General features: G+C 38.2%; 1 protein-coding gene across 1 annotated transcript in view; it reads left to right on the top strand.

Annotated features, from left to right (window-relative positions):
* Positions 1–22,551, top strand: part of TES (testin LIM domain protein) — a 46,092-nt gene that overhangs the window by 10,389 nt on the left and 13,152 nt on the right. Inside the window, exon 2 of the mRNA XM_040644080.1 lies at positions 13,875–13,960. Coding sequence (XP_040500014.1) covers positions 13,875–13,960 — 86 coding nt within the window. The remainder of the gene's footprint in view (positions 1–13,874; positions 13,961–22,551) is intronic.

The raw sequence follows: 22,551 nt of genomic DNA, 5'->3' as shown, positions 1-22,551 counted from the left end.
GCTTAATATCCATATTGCTTTTAAGATGTCACAGGTAAAAACAATAGAGATGTTTGTTGGTACTTTCTCATGGACCAGATGAAGTCAAGCCAGAGAATAGGGTCATCCTGTGGCCCACTGTTGCCCACTCTGCTGGAGCACAGTTAGGGACTTTAGAGGCTGCAAAACAGACTTTGATGGCTCCAGACAGAGGTTTGATACTCCCCTAGAAATTTGGACAAGTTTCTTAGCTTTCTTAGCTTCAGGAGGCTTATCTATAAAACATGGATAATACTTCCTTATTGGGTTATTGTGTAATTAAATAAAGCAATGCATGTAAACACTTAGCACAGTTAGCAAGTGCTTAATCAGTGTTAATTATTAATGCTGTTAATGTTCCCTGATCAGTTTTGTTTAGTTAACTAGACTTTGGCATCAATAAGTAAATGTTTGGAGAAGTTGAATTACAGCAGTTATCAGCTATAGAATCCTGGGTTCATTTCTTCTCCCTGGCGCTTACAAGCTGAGTGAATTTGGCAAAGTTACTTAACACTCTAAACCTTGGGATCTTGATCAGAAAATGGGTTACAACTATCTGTCTCACAAGGGTGTAAGGATGATTGAGATGAATATTTTAAAGCACGAAGTATGGTGCCTGCACATAGACAATTAATAGATGTATCGTGATCGTTATCAAGAAATCCAACCTAGAAGGAAGAAAATTCTGCATAGAACTTCAAACCCTTTAACAGACACCTGAATATATCATCAAGAATTTTGTGACAGCATGTTTTCAGGATATTATTGATACCTGGTGCTTTGTTCAGGACAAAGAAGTACTTTAAGTGCAATAATTGGGATCTATTAAATTATTGCACTTAATTTGTTTCCTGTTTATAATTTTCAAATTGTTTTGATCTTAATTTTTTATGATAAAAGTAAAAATTTTTAAATAATCGTTTCCAGTACTGGTTTGAGTAGGTACCATGTGTTAGTCACTATGGGAAGGATTCAAAGCTATATTAATGAGGTTCTCTAGAGGCGGCACTTGATTTAACATTACTAGGTATTCTGGTCCAGTAGAATGGGTATGTTTTCCTAAACAGAATCTTCCTCAGAGATTTTGTGGTAAATTGGAAAAAATGTTCACAATTCTTTGCAACAACTCCCATTAAGAAACAGAATCTTTTTCCCTGCCCTTTGACTCTGGGCTGCCGATAGAGTGTGGTAGAAGTGATGTTGTGTGTGTGGACTTCAAGAGGCCTTGTTCACTTCTAACGACTTTCTCGGAACCCTGCTGCTACTATGGAAGTAGCCTAGCCCCGCCCACCTGCCCAATGGAGGATGAGACACCACATGGAATAGATGAAATATCTCAGCTGAGGCTCCCCTAGACCAGCTATCCTGAGTTGACTTGAAAAGTGACTGCAGTTGTAGTGAGCCTAGTTCAGACTAGAAAAACCATCCAGCTGAACCCAGCCCAAGATGCCAAACTGAAAAGCCATGAGCAGCGTATCATGATCATAAGCTACTTTAAGCCAGTATATTTAAGGGTAGTTTGTTAAGCAGTCGATCATAATTTACACCCCCTCTGTTGCTAGAATGTAAGTCTTCTCAGCCTCGCACACTGAAAGCTATGGGAAGGGCCTTAGAGAAGGCTTTTCTAACTTGGAAAATGAATTACCTTCGTAGTCCTCTGTCCATGGGAAAAAAATAAAGAATCAGGACACTGTAGCTTCCCTGACATCACTGGTCACTTGAGAATGGTCCCTGTTTCTAATCTAATCAAATCTAATTTTGATTTCTTTACTCGTTGTTCTATCAAAATTAAGGAAACTTAAGTTTATCTGCGCCTGACATTTGATCCTAGTTGTAAAAAGGTAGTGATATATGCATGTGTTTTTCCCCTGAACCCTAGACAAATTTAAAATGATGTCTGTGTACCTTTTGTAGTGCAGAAATCTTTGGCCTGTAGTCTAAATATAGAACAAAAACCATGTAAATCCAAACCACTTCTCTAATAGATCAGACATCAAAAAATGGGTCAAAAATTAGTTAAGGCTCTTTTGGTCACCCAGCACACCATGTAAACATAATTCTTTTTTTTTTTCCAGATTAAGGGATGGTGTGAAAAGACTAGATAGTAAGTAAATAAGCATGAAGCATCTGGAAGTAGGGTTTCCTTTGTCTCTTCCTGCCTTTCCCACTTCCCAAGACCCCTGTCTGTGCTGTTAGACTTTGTTTTTGTTCTAAATGCCCCTGAATGCCAATCTGGGGCAAAAGTAGAAAATGAGAAGACTTTTTGTACTTTTTATTCTCCCCACTCCCCTCCTTTTCTATGTCTGCTCTCCACTGGGCTTGACTCTTCAGGTTCCCTTGGATCCTCTTGCTCCCCTGGGCAGCCCCTTCAGTGGCCCTCTCAGCCAGTACCACAACCCTTTCCCTTCATTCTCTGCTCTGTGAAAACACACCTCTACTGCTCTCTTCCTGCATGTGCTCTGATTAGATAAGCAGTTTATGGCAATAAATAACCCAAGTATGTAGTCACCCTCCCCACGCCCTCACTCATCTGTTATAACAAGTTACTCCTAGAGAAATAATATTATAGCCCTAAGGCCTGGCAAAAATGATGGCAACACTCAAGTTTTAGAATATACAGAGTCTTAATTTAAGCCTCTCAAGATACAGCCATGTGTGGGATACACTCTTTAGAGTCAGCTCTTGAGGTAGTGACACAAGACCAAATTAGGATTGCTTGTTATGATCTAAATTCTTTTAAGAGACTACTACAGATGCCTTTTGGAATCAGGTTTTTAAAATCCCTTTTATAGCTAATAATTGGGAGGCTTTGAGGGCTGCGTATAAAAGCACATGCCACTGCAGAGTCCTTCCATGGAGCCAGAGCTCAGCCAGTCCTAATTAAGAAATCATTTCAGCAGCAATCATAACCTGTTAATTGTGACATTTTTATAGCCTGGATTGTCCTTCTCAAAGTAACAGATTGAGGATAACGCCTTTTTTGAGTAGAGTCTGCAGAGGAGGTATTCTATCGGTGAACATTTCAAGCAACTTCCTTTAAGCAATAGTATAAAAATAATTTGATAATAGGCAGTTTGAAAAATGTTTATAAGGGACTAGCATAAATTGAACACACAATAAATTTTTTAATCATTTGCTTACCTAAAATAAGCGTAGATTTTTAAAAAAATCTAAGTTATTTTTTTCCCTAATAATGCTGTGAGGATACATTAGGCTTTGAGTAGGTAAGCAGTACAGGAAAAGTAGTTAGGGACTGCTGACTATAAATACTGCCTAATTGGAATCAAGTAATTTGCATTCTGACATCCCAAAGAAGTGCTGTAATTTTTTTCTTTTACTTAATTCCATCATCAGATTTATGTAATAAAATAAAGTTTATATAAATCTTTTTTCCATTTTTAATGTGTTTATTAAGGAAGACTATGGCATACTGTAAAAATAGTGAAATTTTTCTCTTAAATAGATTTCTGAAAATTTCTTGCTAATCAAACCTGACATTTTGTATTCTAATTTATGATTGTGTTCTAAAGCACATGTATGTATGTATGTGTATTTATGTATTACAGAAGTATGTATATATGCTGAGAGCAATGGAAAATAAGACTTAGAGACTAAAAATCATATTCTACCCTATCTTCTGGAAGACTGTTCCCTGCTCCTGCCTGAGTGAACAGCTAACAAACTGAGAGGAATAAGAATATTTATAAGGAAGGAGCAAAGCTCTGTTCACTATGACTGTTTGGGTGAAGAGACATTTAAACATTTGAAATGGAAAAAAGTAAAGACAAGTGGTAGATAAGCACACCATATATCCCCTCCCTTTGTAATATGTCTGTATCATCACAAATCACTTAGTCTTTGGATTTAAAATCAAAACAGAAAAGAGGTTGTGGAAGACAGCTTCTTCTTTTTTTTTTTTTAAAGATTTGTTTATTTGAGAGAGGGCAGGGGGAGGGGTAGAGGGAGCAGGGGGAGGGACAGGGGGAGAGAGAGAACCTCAGGCAGCCTCTGCACTGAGCACAGAGCCCAATGCAGGGCTCAGTCTCACGACCCTGTGATCATGACCTGAGCTAAAACCAAGAGTTGGATGCTTAACTGACTCAACTGAGCTACCCAGGTGCCCCAAGGCAGCTTCTAAGATGGCTCCCGTTGATTCACAACTCCTAGAATTCATACCCTTGTGTATTTCCCTCCCCTTGAGTGTGAGTTGGATGTGGTCAATTGCTTCCCAAAGAGTATAACATGGCAGAAATGATGGTATGTCCCTTCTAACATTAAAGGCTACAGCTTCTGTCTTGGGTGCTCTCATTCTCTCTGGGATCACTTGCCCCGAGAAAAACCAGCTGCTATATTGTGAGGCACCCTTATAGGTATGCTTAAAGTCAGTCTTGGCCCCATTCAGACCTTGTGATGTGACTGCATCCCTAGCTGACCCTTGATTGCAATGTGGCAAGAGGCCTTGAGCCAGTCCACCTCATTAAGCCACTCCGAGCTGGCCTGACCCACAGAAACTGTGAAATCATAAATGTTTATTTCAGCCCCTAAGTTTTAGGGGTAATTTGTAACCAATACAGACATTTTCCATTATAAGTCTAGAAATTCAGTGATTTGAAAAAAATGAAAAGTATTATTTCAATTTTTGCCTCATTATATTATCCCTGGCCACTATATGGTATCTTCTATATAATGTGTAGATATATAACATAGCAAATAATTTTCAGTACTAATGTCAAGTCTACATATTTTGAATAAGGGTCTTCCAACTTTGAGATTTAATTTGTTCATCTGTATTTCATTGTCTTAGTTATTTTATTTTTTCCAGGGGGTGATATAAATATATTTTGGATTCATTGTTTCTTTTAAAATATTTTTTCTCTTGATATAACATTGGAAGAAATCTATTTTGCATCAGGACCCTGGAGATCTTGCTTGACTCACACCCCATTCTTTTGTGGCCCTCTTGCATGTGTGAATAATCACCTTGGGGCTTTCAGTGTTCGTGCAGCTGGTGTGCAGACATTCAGGTTCCTTATAATCAGTCTCACATTTGTCCAGGAAGGAGGAGCTCCTGGCTAGAGAGGAAAAGGCAGTCTTTCAGATCAAAACCTATGGTTCCAGAGAAGTTACAGATGAGGAATATTACTTATTTAAATTATTATTTATCTTCAAACTCTCATTTTGGAGAAGAAAAAATGATGACTTTGGAATTAAGAGCTCAGAATTCAGAGTTATAATTGCTAAGATTCAAATCTCAGTTCTGCCACTTGCTAGCTGGGCAGTCTTGGAGAAATTACTCAATCCGTCCAAGTCACAGTTTCCTTATTTGTGAAATAAGGAAGATAACACTTTCGCATAGGTTGTCTGGAGAATTGAATGGGATGGTGTATGTATTGTGCCTGACAGTGGTAACAGCTTGACAAATGGTGGTTGAGGTACTTTTACCTCCACCATCACAATCATCAGTGCTCATTAAGAAAAACCTTAATTAGAAATGTTTCAAGGTATCCTACCAGAACTAAAATTCATTCTTTTTTCCTAGAAAAAAGGAGCAGGATCTACTTCTGATCTTTGTCAAAAATTTACCACATTTATTGAAGTTGTATAGATGTCTTAGGAAATCTGCTGTCACCTGATTACATCTCAGACTGAAGTAGACAAATTGCCTTGGTGACAGTCCCTGTGTTGCTTACCGGATACTGGCACTGCCTTAAGAAATGTAGGGATAGATTGAGTGGGAGTTATCTAATTTGTTAAAGTTCCAGGAAGAGTGACACAGTACCTCCAGAATAGAATTTATTATAAACTATTTAGATTGAAAGATCACTTGTTTCCTTCTTTCCTAACACAATAATCTATGTGACGGTTTACTACTGTGTGAACAAAAAGAATGTCGGTCGGGGCGCCTGGGTGGCACAGCGGTTAAGCATCTGCCTTCGGCTCAGGGCGTGATCCTGGCGTTATGGGATCGAGCCCCACATCAGGCTCCTCTGCTATGAGCCTGCTTCTTCCTCTCCCACTCCTCCTGCTTGTGTTCCCTCTCTTGCTGGCTGTCTCTATCTCTGTTGAATAAATAAATAAAATCTTTGAAAAAAAAAAAAAAGAATGTTGGTCCATTTGGCTCGCAGTGAATTTTGTAATACAGATTCATGTAGGGCTCTGGCTTTGTACTTATGGCACTGAAAAACTGAAGGAATGTGGAAATGAATCCTAGAATCTACAATGAAGACTTTTATTCCCATTTGCTTCTGTATAAGTGGTATGGACAACTAAAGACTCTTAATTGATTATTCTATTCTTGAGCTATAATCCTTGGTCTCAAGTTAAATATTCTATTTCTTTCTATTTTTAAAAAACTAACTTATGAAATAGTTATCTAACCCGGATCTTTCCATGTCCATGACCTACATTTAGGCACTAATGGTTAAGAATGGGCATTCTGCAATGCAGCTGACCTAGGGCAAGTTAAAAATTCTCTGCTTCAGTGTCTTCATCTGGATGAAAATGCAGATAGATGATAATTAATAGTACCTCAGAGACTTTCATAGGGTTGTTGTGAGGATAAAATGAGATGATGCACCTTAGAACCATGCCAGGCAATAACCATCCCTACCAGATCTGATGCTGCTTTTTTTTTTTTTTTCCTTATTTGAAACGCAATAGGAGTTCCTGGGGTAAAAGTACTATGTGAGTTCCTAGGATAAAAGTACTATGTTAAGGGTCCTTAGATAATTAAGACAAGTATTAAATACATAAAAATTTCTGGCATTTCTGTCAAGCTCGGACTCCGTGGCAAGCATCAGGATTCAAATATGAACAAGAAACTTGTACTCTAATGGGGTAAACTGAGGTATAAACAGTCATAGCATAGTAAAAAAAGGTCTAAATAATAGACAGACGGGGATTTAGCATTTGGCTGAGAATAGTCCAAGAAGGGCATCGCATAGTAACTAATGCTTGAGTTGGGTCTGTAGAAAGTAGGATTTTGCCAGATGGAGGAGAAGGGAAATGAGATCCAACAAAGGGGAAGAGCTCCCCTGGGAAGCAGAGCTTTGTGAGGAAGGGAATGGAAGGAACAAGAGAGGTGTGGATTGAACAGGGCCTTCTCTGCCATATTAAGACTTGTGGAATCCATTTAACTCAGTAAAAGCATCTAACAAGGGGAATATTTTGATCATCTTTAGGTTTTATTAAAATAATTTTGAGATTGGCAATAGGACACCATCAAAGGGAGTGATCAGCAAGGAGAGTGGTCCCAGGTTGACATGATGGAAGTGTGAACATTGAGCAGTGGAGTGGAGTTGAGGGGAACAAACCATGGAGTTTTTAGAGGAGAGACCAGCAAGAATTGGAGCACAGTAAGCATGGCTAGACAGGGACAAGGACTCTGGGCCCCAGTTTGTGTGACCAGGTGGGTGGTGACTTTTTCTTCATTCTTCCTCTTATGTATTTCGAACTTAAATGAGATGGAAAGTTTTTGTTCTTATGAGCAATAAAAAAAAAAGATACAGCAGTTTTATTAGAAACACTTAATAGTAGCTCTTAATCATAATAAATTATTTCTTTGTATTCTCATCTAAGAAATTTGCCAAACTACATAGAAGTTGAAGGATCCCTCTGTTTTTATATTTAAGTCTGGCTTTCTGTGTAACCTAACCTTTTTCTGGGGGTTGGGGGTGGGTACTGCAAATAGAGATTGGGAAGCAGCCAATGAACAAAAAATTCTAAAACAATTTGAACTTTTGTGTCACCAATGAATCAAAATATATTGATTCAGGTGGGGAGAACTTCCCAGATCACACCAAGTTTCTATAAGAGCCATGTGCTGAGAGGAATTATTTTTTTGGAAATGTTCCTTTGTTCAAAATATTCATTTGTATGAACAAGATTAAATGCTTCTTTAAGAGTGTAATATGAATATATGTATGTCTGCGTATGTGTGAAGTAGGTAAATAACATGCACATGTACAGAGAGAGGGAGAGAAGATATGTATATTTCCTATAATCTACCTTGGTCTGCTTCATTCCAAAATGATTAAAGAAGTCTTAGTAACACTTGCTTGTTTAGTAACCACATATGATTCTTTGCTCCAGAGGGAAATTTGGTTATGAAAACAGCATGAATCAGATGATCTCACCCTGAATACTACATAATATCTTCCAGACTCAAATTATCTCCAAATCAACTCAGACCGTATTTGAAATACCAGATGTTCCCTACCCTTCTTTCCTTTTTCTTTAAAGTATCTGATATTGAATACCCTTTCCTGGGTCAGCAGGGTCACTTGAAATGTTGCCAGCCTATCTGGTTACCTGAAATTATGAATATGGAGAAATTGATTCCATTCCCATTTCTTTCCCTAGAATAAGCAGGGGACAAGGGGTGTTTTGAGGCGTAGATCATGGTAATGTAAGTTCAATACCTGGAACGTATAGTTAAGGATATTTAAAAAATCTTATTTGTCTAGGACTAGTATTTCAGGATAAATACTATAGAGTCATTTTTATTTTTTCAAAGGACTTTGATAGGTATTCCTAAAGTCTGACTGTAGTTTTCCAAATATAGTCAATCCAAAGGATCTGGTTTTTTGGACACTGAAGAAGAAAAATTAATCTGTCATATCCTTGTATTGATGCTGGCCAGAATGTGTTACTAAAATTACATGAAGTAGAGAGCTTTAGGACCTGTGTGCTTATGAAAAACATGTGTTTTTAAGGCACCAAGTGTTGACTCTGCAGGGAATACCATATCACATTTGCTGCTAAAATAATTACGTGCAACAGAACTGTGTCTTTTTTTTTTTTTAAGATTTTATTTATTTGACAGAAAGAGACACGGCAAGAGAGGGAACACAAGCAGGGTGAGTGGGAGAGGGAGAAGCAGGCTTCCCGCTGTGCAGGGAGTCTGACGTGGGACTCGATCCCAGGACCCTGGGATCACGACCTGAGCAGAAGGCACATGCTTAACGACTGAGCCACCCAGGTGCCCCAACAGAAATGTGTCTTATCCCTCAGAACTTAAATTTTTTGTTTCCTTTATAAACTACTCTTCCAAACTGAATTCCAAATGATTCTGACCTATAAGAGCCAATAATCTATTAGCTTTCTCAAAGGACTATTTAGTGTTTAAATGTTGAGAAGACCATGCCAAGTAACACTCAGATCAAGTTAATCTGAAACCTGATTTGCAGTCATAATTTTAGAATTAAAAGGCTTGTTAGAGTTGGTCTAACTCAATTCCTTCATTATTTACACGAAGAAGCGCAGAGAAGAAAAAAGACTTCTGAAATCACTGGACTTGGCAGTGACACGTTGGAACCAGATCACAGTTTTCCTGACTCCCTTCAATGCTCTTTCCGCATTTTCAGTTCTCTATTTAGCCATGTAGATCTTCTTTATTTCCTTAATAGCTGGTGTAGCTAATTCTCACAACATATTAGTACATACAAGCACATATCTTAGTGTTTGTATTAGTCCAGGGACCTGGACTTCACTTAGCTTCACTTGCCTAAGCTGAGGGGCTAGTACTTTCTGGGTTCCCCTTCCCCTCCACCACTTCCTCCCACATTCCCCTGCACACACCCTGGGTATTAAATAACACCTTCCTTGTCTTTCCCGTCCCCAAGAATTCTTAACCCCAGACACGTGGGCAGAAGCTAACTTATACGATCTGGATATCTAGCCAGGGCTCTTGAGGAAATGAGGATGCTAACCAGAAGGTGCAGCCTGTGCTGAGGAGAACGGGGTTGGAAGAGGTGTAGGGAGAAGCATCTGGGGTCCTGCGCTTCAGGGAATCCTGAACACAAAAGAGAAGGAGGAAGAGAAATTGGCTGAGGGTGATGGCGTTCCAGACCCTTGAACTAAGACTAGAAAGAGTTGGGGAATCCCAGCTCCTGTGAATTCTGCCCAAAAAGGCCTGGAAATAGGCCCCAAGAAACTGTGCCTGGTGCAGCTCTGGCTCTGAAACCCATTTTATTAGTGAGCAGTATGAGCACACTTTCCTTCATCTGATATATGTTTGACTTGTGAAGGGAAGGGTAGCAGATGCCTAAATGCCTAAGTTGTGGTGGAAACAGCTATAGACGAAATTTGCCTCACACCAGTAGGGATATGAAGGCTCTGGTGCAATTTTATCCTATAAATTGGATTTAACAGGATTAGAGAACACATTGAGTTCTAGATGTGGACCTGGGCAAACATTAGGGAAAACACCAGAGTGTGAACCACGTATCTGTGTTATTAGTGGCATTGTGCTTTTTTATCCTAACAGAGGTGGATAAAGAGGGTAAGAATATGAAGAAGTTCTCACCCAAGAAGTGGCATAGGTTAGAGATCTTCATTGCTGGATTTCACGGAAGTTTAAGCTTTATAGCTATACACTTATAGCTATAAAATAATTTCTTTAATGAAATTCCTCTAGGAGAACAAGTTCATTCCCAGTCTGAAACTCTCTCTTAATCACTTTAGCTGCGAACAATGGTTTTGAAAACTAGGTGTATTTTTCGTTTGTATGTTTATTTTTAATTAGAACTGCTTGCATTGAATTATGGCAGGAGGGTGTATCATATTGCCATGATCTCATTCCACTCTCTTTCATTTACTCGTTTGCTGTGTGTGATATTTTCAGAGTCCCCTCACTCCTTGTGTCTGAGCATTTGGGGAAATGAAAGTGTGTTTGAAAAGGTGGAAGGTACACTTTCTTCAGGTAGTCATAAACTGTACTGGAAGGAACCTAGATGGAAATTTCGTTTCCAGAAAGAACACTGGAGCAGTGCGTTCTGAGCCTTCTGGGACAGGCTGCAGAGCCGTTTCTTCAAATGACTGCTTTTTTCAGTCAGGTTCCTAGTCTCCCTAAGGGTCCCCCCTTTGTGGCGTGGCTAGTGGAGCTTGAGGGGTGCTCCTCCTCCCCCACTCCCCGCTCATCCCCTCCATTGCCTGCATGGCTTTTCTCTAATGCTTCTTCCTTACCAGTCTCATCCTCAGAAGATTATTTCTTCCTTGGGAAAAGGGAAAGAAAAGGTGGGAAAAAACCCACTCAGGCTGTTGCAAGTCTGATCCTATCATCTTTCGAGTGCTCTAAGGTGTCCCAGCTCTAACAATGCCCTCTTCTGCCACTGACCTTGACATCAGGTGTCCCCTCTGCCTTGAATGTGCTTCCTCCTCTCTCTGCCGAGTTAGGTGCTGCTCATCTTTTCAGCTCAGTTCGAGCATCATTTGTTGACAAGAGCCTCCCCAAGCCTTCCTGACAAGATTCATGTCTTCCCATTCTAAAGGTCCCAGTCATCTACATTTAGAGGCTTGTAGTCCTTTTCCTTGAAGCAGAAGTGGGCCAGGGAATCTTTAGAAGACTGAAGGGCTTGCAGCTGATGCTCTACGGAGGTCTGCCCGCAGCACAGTGGGGCACCAGCCTAACGCGGAGTGTTAGGTTAGCAGGCTTTGGACAGGCTGTGCGATCAGGAGCAGAACAGCTCTCTTCTTGATTTTAGTTTCCCAATTTTAGTTTAGTTTCTTACACCAGGGGGATACCTAAACCTGTCCAACAATAAGAATATGTGGGCCACTTTAGAAGACACGTTCATGAAACATCACCAGTTTTAATAATTCTAGTAGGTAAACTGATCACTATTTTAAGAAGATAAAAAGCAGGTAGGAAAGAAACAATTTGCCCCTTTCCAATGCTAACTTCATAAATCAACAATGAACTGCACTGGGCCTTAGTGTAAAATTCTGCTGACTAATTGGGGTTCTAGTTATATTAGCTAAGCTTCCAAGTTCCATTCAGAATTAGAGAATGAGATGATATTTTTCCAGTATGCTTGCAGTATTTTATTAAGGCCAGTGTTGCTCAGTCCAGGTGATTCAGATTTGAAGGCAGGTAAGAATTTGTGCACATTTAATTTAATGTGTGTATGCATATCTCTGTCATGAGATAAAATGTATTTCTTACTGTGAATTATATACAAGAGAGTTTAGAAAAAGCTGATTTAAGCTGAGCTATATGATTAAGCCTTAATAATATCATCTTAATTTTCATTTGGAATCAGAGTTTGGTAGGAATACATGGAACACCCTATGAAGGGAAATCCATTTACCAGGTGAATTCAGGATTGTTAACTCTCCTTTAATGGAAAACTAGAAAGAGCTTTAAAAAGAATGCCCTTTTTTAGATTTGCCATTCATTTTAGTCTGGATATCGTAATGGAGAAAACTCTTTAATTACATTACTTTTAAGACCAGAAAACTCAGGGGCGCCTGGGTGGCTCAGTCAGTTAAGCATCTGCCTTCAGCTCAGGTCATGATCCCAGGGTCCTGGGATCGAGTTCTGCAACAGGCTGCCTACCCAGCAGGGATCCTGCTTCTCCCTCTCCTTCTGCCCCTCTCCTCTGCTCATGTTCTCTCTTTCAAATAAATAAATAAAATCTTAAAAAAAAAAAAAAGACCAGAAAACTCAACCAGTTCTCTTTTTTTGCTTAACCCACTTTATTTCTGTACTGTGAGCTGTGATCATCAGTGACAAACAATTTGATGCCAAAAAAGAAAGAAAGAGAGAAAGAAAGGAGGAAAGATAGAAAGAAAGAAAGAAAGAAAGAAAGAAAGAAAGAAAGAAAGAAAGAAAGAAAAAGTGTCACCTAGTATTAAAGTATATACAACTTCAAAACCTTTTTAAAATTGGTAATGGGGACATGGCAAAAGTGATGAAGTTTAGTTAATGCTGGACAGATTTTTATCACCATTAGAGAATATGCTTGAGATGGTCTGACTTAAAATAATGTCAGTTCCTCTGAGCAGCTGGGTAGACCTTAGCTGTGGTAAGAGGATGTGGTCATTTTCTTGAGAAAAAAAGGAAGGCTTCAGGGCATGGTCAGACTGATCTTTCAAGGAACAAGTAACAATGTGGTTTATTTAGATCGCATAGCAAAAACACAACTTGGTAAAGTTACAAAAGGGTGCCCTGGTAGAAAATCTATTATTTGTCCAGCTTGAATTCCTACACCAGGCACTAGGTGGTAACAAATTTGTCAGCAATCACTGATGTGATATTTAAAATAGAGAGTAGCCTGGTCACTGGTGATTTGTCGATGTGCTGATATGAAGTGGGCTGATCTTTTTTACTCTAATATCAATAGTTGGGTAAAAGAGCTTACATTACCTTCTTGTGTCCTTCCCTCATCTGCACCCCCTCCTTTTCTGTTTATTAAGTCATGTCTCAGCAAGCACCCAAGGATTATTGTTTAATATGATTAAAAAATAGTCTGCTATAATAAGGGCAATAGTACACCCCCTCTCTTCCCACCTCAGGCATAAGAGCACAGGCTTCAGAGTCAGAAAAACCTGGACCCAGATCACTTCTCTACCACTTATTTACACTTTGCGCTTAAACAAGTTCTGTAACCTGTAATTATTATGAATAATAAATGATAAAATGAAATAATATTATTTTAATCATAATTCCTAAAATCTTTTTCATATCCTTGGTTACTGTAAAATATATTAATTGGGGGCAGACTTGCTTTCTAAGCTCTGCCTCTCTACTCCCTGTTCCTATTGTATACAGGATGTGTAGTGGCCAAAGAGATAAATCCATTGACTTTTTGCAACTTGCAGTATTTATAGTCTTCTACACAGTTGTATTCTGGTGCTTTTCAAAAAAAGCAATAAGAATTAAAGGTATGTTGTGTAGGTACTTCCAGTCCCCATATCCATATCTAAGTGTCATCATTAACCAAACAATGTGATACTCATAAAAGATTTGTTTGAAATTATATCAACAGGAGTGGTAAGTGGAATTAGAAGTGTAATTTATTGAATTTTAAGATTTTTTAAAACCGTTATAATACACATTGTTTTCTCCTTAACAGATGGGCTTAGGTCATGAGCAAGGATTTGGAGCCCCCTGTTTAAAATGCAAAGAAAAATGTGAAGGATTCGAACTACACTTCTGGAGGTAATGTTCTAAAAACTACTACCACATGAATAATTTCTGCTCTTTGACAAGGCTTCCTCAGGCAGCAGAGATCTCTTGCAAAGTCTCTAGCATCGCTGCTAAGTTGTAGATCTGTCATACTCCTTTCTAAGAAATAAATAAAAAGACATCTATTTTGCCTTCCTATTACTAAGTGTGACTGAGCTAATTGTACCATAGTGACTATATTTGGATTGTTTATTTGCTATCCTTCAGAATTCCTTTGAGTCTAGAATACTGAATATGTCTCTTTTCTGAGTGGCAAATAAATTTATGGTAATCTGTCACTGTTTATTATAATTATTATTCTTTTCTTAAAAATTGGTAACTTTGCACATCTTATCTGTATATTTGCAATAAACAATAAATATGGTTAATTAAGCATTCATGTGCTAGTTGTCAGGACATACACTTGAACCTAAGGGATCTTCGAAATTTTCAGCTATATATTTACTACTGAGAAACATTGATAAACACTTAAATTAAAAAAATAATAATTCATTTCCATTGTCTTGGCTTGAATCAAGTGCATGTATATGGCAGACAAATGTTAGTGGATCAGAAATGTGAATTTTGAAAAAAAAAAAAAAAGGTGAATTTTGTGTAGATCTTATTTACATATTTTAAAGTAATAGTATGTCATATTAACCTAAAAATTGGTATTTTAAACCTCTCCTTATGAAGAATATAAATGTTGTTCATCAATGCCTGTCAAGGATTATAATGGTAGTTTCTAAATCTATTCAAAGTTAGAATCAGCACCTTATTGTTAGAAGAAAAAAGTTAGTCATCAACTATACATTATTAGGATGGCAGATGCCTTGTTAGAATAAATCTCACTTGAGAACCACTTCTGTACGGCGTATTTCCATAGAAAACTCTCTAGAATAAAAAAATTTCATCCACTATTAGGACTGTGTACAATGTAAGTTAAAGGAGAATGTAAACAAATAAAATTTGAGATATTAAGTTTTAGGAAACAAAGACAGTTGTTTTAAATAGTGAAGGCAACAAAAACCTCAGTCTGCCAAGAAATGATGGTACAGTTCTTAATTTGTAGGGAGTTAAAATTTTCCAGGGAGGTTTTTAATTACAAGACTTTCATGGCTCTTCCCTGTGCCACCTTTTCAAGGGACATAGCAGCATGTCTGTCATGGTTTTGAAAGGTAAAGTCACTAGACACAAAATAGATTTCATGGATCAGAATATTTCAGCTCCTGAGGTGCACACCACTTAATTATGCTCTCAGTGGGCTGTGTAGAGAGTTGCACTGCCCTCTGCTGGGCATGGTTCTTACTGTACAATCAAAATAATCTTTTAGGTTGACTACAATTGCCAAAAACTGCTAATGAGATTTTTAAAGCTCATTACGAAGTGAATAGCCTCTTTTCTCTAAAGCAGAAGGTTAGTTTAGAGTAATTCTTGTTTGTGCTATATTATTTTTCTGTTGCAGATCAATATAATCTGAGAATTCAGATAAAAATGTCAGAGAAGAGCTGATTTCTGTGGCATGAAAATCACTTTTTTATTTTAATGTTTCCATTTATTCACCTTGGTATACTCTGAGACTACTCTGTTAGGAGCCATAAAAGACTAGGGTTTTGCCACAGCCTCCAACCTCACTTGGGTTTATACAGTTCATCCAGATGGTATTACTTAGTAGTTCTGTCTTCTTTCTGGCATGAACCCAGACACATTTCTCTCTCAGAATTCTTGATAATTTCCCGACTTTTTTACCATAACTGGAAGCCTAGAGGGCAGGTGTCTTTGACCTCCAGATGAGCCATTTTCAGTACAGTCACTGGAGTAAAATATGCTAGGCTTGTTGTCCTCAGTATAATGAAGATTCCAGGTCTGGTCTAGGGCCATAGAACTGCTGTGATTAAAGTGGACATAGAGTCCCAGGATCCTGTCCACTTAGCTTTCTTTTCCATCTTCATGGTAACCCTTGACTTCTAGGACCCTTAGGGCTTCATGGGGCACATTGTGAAAATCAGAGCTAAATTATTCTACACGTTTTAGCAATCTGACTTCCACCCAGCCATAGAATGGTCTTGAAAATGGGTACTATTGTGTACTTCCCAATAGCTTAAGAACCTTCATTGCTTTTCCACTGGGCTTGATCCTTTAGGTAAAATCTTTGGCCTCAAACCTCAACATCTACTCCTCCTTGCTTGTCTAGTCTCCTCTCCCACTTCCCCTCCATGCTGTGCCTCAACCGCTGAGGTACATGCTTTCCCTGAAATTCCTGTAGTTTTTTGGTATGTTTCCTTTAGCTGGAAAAACCCTACATCTTACCTTCATGAAACAAAAAGTTCTTCCTATTCTTTAAGTCTCAGTACAAGCATTACCTTTGAGAATTCTTCTTACTCCCTGTCATAGTCAGCTCAGGCTCCCATAGCAAAATCCCATAGACTGGGTGGTTGAAACAACAGAGATGTATGTCTTCTAGTTCTGGAGACTAGAAGTGCAAGAAGTTCAGTACCAGAGCGCGGTTGGGTTCTGGTGAGAAACCTCTTCCTGGTCTGCAGACAGCCACCTTCTCTCGGTGTTCTCATGTATTCTCTGTGCATGCATATGGAGAGAGAGCTCTCTCTTTTCCCCTTCTTATAAGGCCACCAGTCCTATCAGATTAGGGCCCTGTTCTTATGACCTCATTTGACTTTACCTCCCAGAAGCTCTATCTACAAATACAGTCACACTAGAGGTTAGGGGTTCAACATATGAATTTGGGGGAGGGGGACACAATTCAGTCCTTGGCACCCTCTTCCCTGCTTCTACACACCCCCCAAGTAAAGTAAGTGGTCATTTTTGGCCTTAGCACCTTGTACACTTGTTAGGAAGTCAGGAAATAAATCCTGAGACCTCACTATTCATCACTCGGATTTCCTGCTACATCTTCCATTGCTGGGGACAAGGTAGCCCACTGCTGCAGTCCTTACAGATCAGCCTCCGAGAGCATGGCCCAGGGTACTGTGCAGAAGGTTGCAGAATGGATCTGGAAAGTGAATGGAAGAGATCCAGCAGGCATGATTGCCTGTTCACAAGGTGTGTTACAAAAAAAACTAAAAATAATGAATTCTTAAACTTATGGAAGTTTAGAGTAGAACTTGGAACTTAACTAGTCAGACCTCATTTTTTAGATCAAAGACCTAAAACCCAAAGAAGTTAAAATGACTGTTTGAGCCTATTAGATATTAACAAGAAATATAATTTAGGAAGTTTCCTGTGTCACACACTAATAAGCACTTGTAATGATTTTCTATTACTACATAACAAAATTATTACAAATTTAGCAGGTTAAAACAACACTTATTAATGGATTCCATTTATGCTTTAGGCCAGAAATCAAGGCAGATTTAGCTGGATTCTCTGCTTATAATTTGAAAAGGCTGAAGTCAGGTTTTGGCCAGGTTGGGCTCTAATCTAGAAACTGGGGTTAGAATTTGCTTCTAGACTCATTGGTGATGTTGGTAGAATTAATTCCCTTCATTTCCTTGTGGTTGTAGGTTGTCCCTGTTTCTTTTGTTGGCTGTCAATCAGGAGCTGTTCCCAGCTTCTAGAAGCCACCCACATTCCTTGGCACAGGGCCACCTCTGTCTTCAAAATCACTAACAGTGCTTAGAATCCTTTCTTTGCCTTAAATCTCTCCAACTTCCTCTTCTGTGCCCAGCCAGAGAAAATTTATGTTTTTAAAGTGCTCATGTGATTAGATTTGGCACACCTGGATAATCTCCCTTTGTCATACATAATAACATAATCATGGGGCTAACACCAGAGGGTGCAGGTCGGAGGGGCCATCTTAGAATTCTGCTGGAATGAAGCATGAGAGACTATGGACTCTGAGAAACAAACTGAGGGCTTCGGAGGGGAGGGGGGTGGGGGAATGGGATAGGCTGGTGATGGGTAGTAAGGACGGCACGTATTGCATGGTGCACTGGTGTTATACGCAACTAATGAATCATCGAACTTTACATCAAAAACCAGGGATGTACTGTATGGTGACTAACATAATATAATAAAAAACATTAAAAAAAAAAGAATTCTGCTTACCTCAGCACTCTGTGTCCCTGATTGTAACTAATCTTCATAACACCCTTTGAGGTAAGTGATAGTATTCCATTTTATATATGAGAAATCAAAGATTTAGGGAAGTTAAATGATTTACCAAAGACATGGCTTATAGATGGCAGAGCTGGAATTTGTACCCAAAGCTTGCCAAAACCCTCCTCATCACCACTTTCTACATGGCAGAACAGAACCTAGAACCCATGTTCACGCATTCATGATCAGTGAACTTTGGGGGCTGCATCAGACTGTCTTCTCTACAGTGTGGTGCTTTTGTGACATACACGTCTTTGTGGATAATGATGCTTTAACTGTGAGCACTCTCTTTCTTCACTGCATCAGTAATGGCAAGACTACAGAAAAATAAAAGGTTGAGGATGCCTGATACTTACTAAATAAGAGCTACTGTCTTCTGGGCACAGTTCCAAATAATATCTAGAGCTAACAAATATTTATGAGATCTTAAGACACAAACCCACGATTTTGAGTTTATAGTCAATCATTTCATACTGAAAGTATAGTAATATCATCGGAATAATAGTTATTCATCATATAAGTAATACAATTAGTTTTTTATCTTTGATAAATCCTTCTAATAAGACAGTAGCATTTTGTAAGAAAAGTGTTATTTGAATATAGCATACCTCTCTGTCCAGAGAATTTCTGATTGGTTTAGGGCTGGCTGAAAACTAAAAATTTCCCACCATAAATGGATTAATCCTTGTGTGGAATCCTGTAACAGAGGCCCACGCTTAAGTCCATATAAGTATATCCCTGTTATAAAACAGCAGCTTCCAACCCTTTTAAAATATGGTTTGTAGCAGTGCCATGACCATACCTTTAAATCACTGTGAATGCTGGCAGCATGTCAAAGCACTCCAGTTGCTACTACTTGCCTTGTAAAAATAATATTTTTTACAAAGGGTGATACAAAAATAATTTCCCTTTGGGGGGGATGAAAGATAGTTTCTTGACTGCTTTCAGCTTGAAACTATAAATCTATGTATTTTTCTGAGGCAGTGCTTTTGGTAAATTTTGATACATCCTCTCCTGGATTTAACTCAAGAAATCCAAAGTTGTAATGTAATGTAAAAATGTGAGTATACAGTTTCGATTTGTCATGCACTCTAACCTTTACATGTGTTAACACCCTAAACTTTTTGTACAAAAACTTTTTAGTACAAATAACCCTATTCCCCCCCAAAACTTAGAGCTTCCCAGTCTATCAGATTACATTTCCATCTTTTAAAAAAAAGTCATAAAAAAGACCCTTTAAAAAATAAACTTAATTCTGAATTCACTTCCCTTCTTTCTTCCCAATGTAACTTTTATTAACATCCTGTGGAGAATTTGAGAGGTGCTCTATAGGAAGGACAGGTTAGAAGATTTAGAGATTTGGCAACTGTGCTAAGTATGGCAACTAACTTATAACTACCTCAAAAACGGCTATCAAATTGGTATAGCTCATCTAAATGTAATAAACAAACTATTTGCATATATCATCAAAAGTTACTGGTGTAGCATCTGAGGAAAGCTATTAAACAAACCCTACAAACATAGCCCCAGCACATGGGTACTATGCTCACCCATGCCATTTTTGTTTTAGGTTAACATAAAATCAATTTTTTTAAAGTTCTTCATTTTCTTAAGAAGGACGGACTCTGGTTTATTTTAGGTTGAAATTAATTACATAATAAACGTCCTACTTATTCTCATGCCTTTTCTTTGATACCAAGATTATGATATCCTTTTTTCCCCCGATTCCTCAACAAAATTTTCCTCTCAATAAACTTACTGGATATCTTCCTAATGACTTAAAAAGTTCTTAAAAGAGGGCGCCTGGGTGGCTCAGTCAGTTAAGTGTCAGACTCTTTATTTCGGCTCAGGTCATGATTTTGGGGTTGTGAGATGGAACCCCACATAGGGCTCCACACTCAGCACAGTTTGCTGGAGATTGTCTCTCTCTCTGTCCCTCCCCTGCTGACATGCTCTCTCTCTCTCTCTCAAATAAATATTTTTAAAAATAAAACTAAAATATAAATTTCTTAAAAGATATTCGTAAAAATAATTTTCCAACTTAAATACGGGTGATTCAAATATAAAACACTGTACCCCCCAAATTATTTAAGACAATTTTTTTGAACTAGTACATAGCATAGATTTCAGTAGTAAATAGCCTAGATTTCTCTAATGGATAGCTCTTGGCACCTGGCCCAGATTGTATAGGCTTCTTTCTTGAGCTGTGGTTTGTAGCTATCCCTTTTTATTTTAGAAATGGAGCTCTAAGGTAAGGGGTGTCGAAGTGACGTGGTCACTCCAGTTGCTTAGTGATGGCAACTCGAACTGAAAGAACACTTGCAGCCCTCGAGTCATACTCCTGCCAAGTGCTCTGTTACTGCTTGCCACCATGTTGCAGCGAGAATGCAGATGAGGTTTATGATGTATTTGTGATTTCAAAAGCTATCATGAATCAATCATGGGTTTTCCGCCACTTAGAAAACTGAAAACTTCTTTTTCCCTCATCACTGCTGATATTGGTAAATTGTTTTAACCTGATTTTACCTACTTAATAAAGGTCTGTTAGGTGGGTGAAGGGGTAGATGGGGAAAATAGATATTCTCGGAATGTAAATCTTCCAAGAATAGCCAGGACAAGTCATAAGAAAAAGTATAGAGATGGCTATTATAACATTGGTTATACACCTTTTTATGTATAATACTTTCATAGTAAATAGAACTTATTTATTCTACAGCTTGTCATAGTTCTTGCTTTATAAACCAGCAGACTTTATTTCACATACTTTTTTTGTCTTTCATATTCTAAAATCTAACTCCCCTTATTTTATGGTGTACATGTTGTTCTGGCGAGAACTGGATAATTAACATGAACAAAGTCTATGTCCTTCAGCACATATCCTTGTAACTTTATTACTTCCTTCTTTAGTCAATCATTTGCTAATTATTAGGATGCAGGGCCTAGTTCACAGCCATGTAAGGATCTGTTTATCTATATTAAGAACTAAGTTCCCACCCCTAAAGAACTAAATTCTCCTCAGGAAGGTATGATTTTAAACTTGAGCCAAAAGCAATGTGATGGTTTTATGGATAATTATATTGTTTTTGTTAACTGAAGAACAAGAATGAAGAACATACTGTAGTAGAATAATATGCTCCTTTCCACTGGGTGGGAGTATGAGATAACCAGATGCAAGAGGCTTTTATAGCTGAACTAGAATATGCAAACTCTCCTGAACATTCTTACCAAATAAAGATTTCTTTTTTTTTTTTTTAAGATTTTATTTATTTATTTGACAGAGAGAGACAGCCAGCGAGAGAGGGAACACAAGCAGGGGGAGTGGGAGAGGAAGAAGCAGGCTCATAGTGGAGGAGCCTGATGTGGGGCTCGATCCCATAACGCCGGGATCACGCCCTGCGCCGAAGGCAGATGCTTAACCGCTGTGCCACCCAGGCGCCCCGAAGATTTCTGACCAATGTGTGCACAAGGAAATGAGTTTGCTTCCTCACCTCCCATTTCTCTGACTCTCTCTCTCTCTCTCTCTCTCTCTCTCTCTGGGACTGCACGACTCAAACCTAATATTTTTAGTTTGCATACCTCACTTTAAGAAAACAAGACACAAAAATCGATAATTATTTAATAATTTGTTATTTGGCAAAGAGATTCATTTAAGAATTTTTAGTTTTTTCCTAATATAGCAATGTAGAGAAATCCAAATTTATTAATTTTAAATCCAGAAAACTTACTAAAGTCTTACTGTTAATACATTTTTATACAATCAGTCATAGTGTCTGTGATTAACAGCAGTTTAGATTCTTCCTTTCTGATGAATCCTTATAACTTCAATTTCTTTGATTTTTCTTACTTCTCTGATTACTACCCAGAGAACTGTATGAGTGAAGTGATGGCAAGGTTGCTTTCTTGCTAAAATAAATGCACTAAGTATGTGGAGTATGGGCCTTTTCCCAGAAACCCTTCCTAAAATTCTGTTTAGTTTCCTTCTGGAGCTAAAACTACTAAGCAAAATGTAGTCAGAAGAGATGTTAAAATGTATTGAATGCTTTTTTCCCCCCTGCATCTTATAAGAAGCAAACATTTGTTTTATTAGTTTCTGATATTTTTATTTTCCTTCCACGTTCTTTAGGCTTATTCTTCATTTTTCCTAACTTCCTGAGTTGAACTTACTCTTGTCTTTTTAATTTGAGCATGTTAGCTATGCCTTTTCTCTTAAGCACCCCCTCGGTTGTGTTCTGCATTTCAGGAAGTAATAGTTTTGTTTTCTTTTTTCCTTAAAATGTTATTTGTTTTAATTTCTATTGTGATTGTTTCAATATTGGATTTTTTAGGAGTCTTTCAAAAGTACTTTCTAGCTACTTTTTTATTATTATTATGTTCAGTTAGCCAACATACAGTACATCATTAGTTTTTGATATAGGGTTCAGTGATTCATTAGTTGCATATAATACCCAGTGTTCATCACATCACGTGCC

The sequence above is a fragment of the Ursus maritimus genome, unplaced genomic scaffold (assembly GCF_017311325.1).
Source record: "Ursus maritimus isolate PB19 unplaced genomic scaffold, ASM1731132v1 scaffold_3, whole genome shotgun sequence".
Taxonomy (NCBI): domain Eukaryota; kingdom Metazoa; phylum Chordata; class Mammalia; order Carnivora; family Ursidae; genus Ursus; species Ursus maritimus.
The sequence above is the reverse complement of the archived record's forward strand: the minus strand, read 5'-3'. Positions and strand labels throughout refer to the sequence as shown.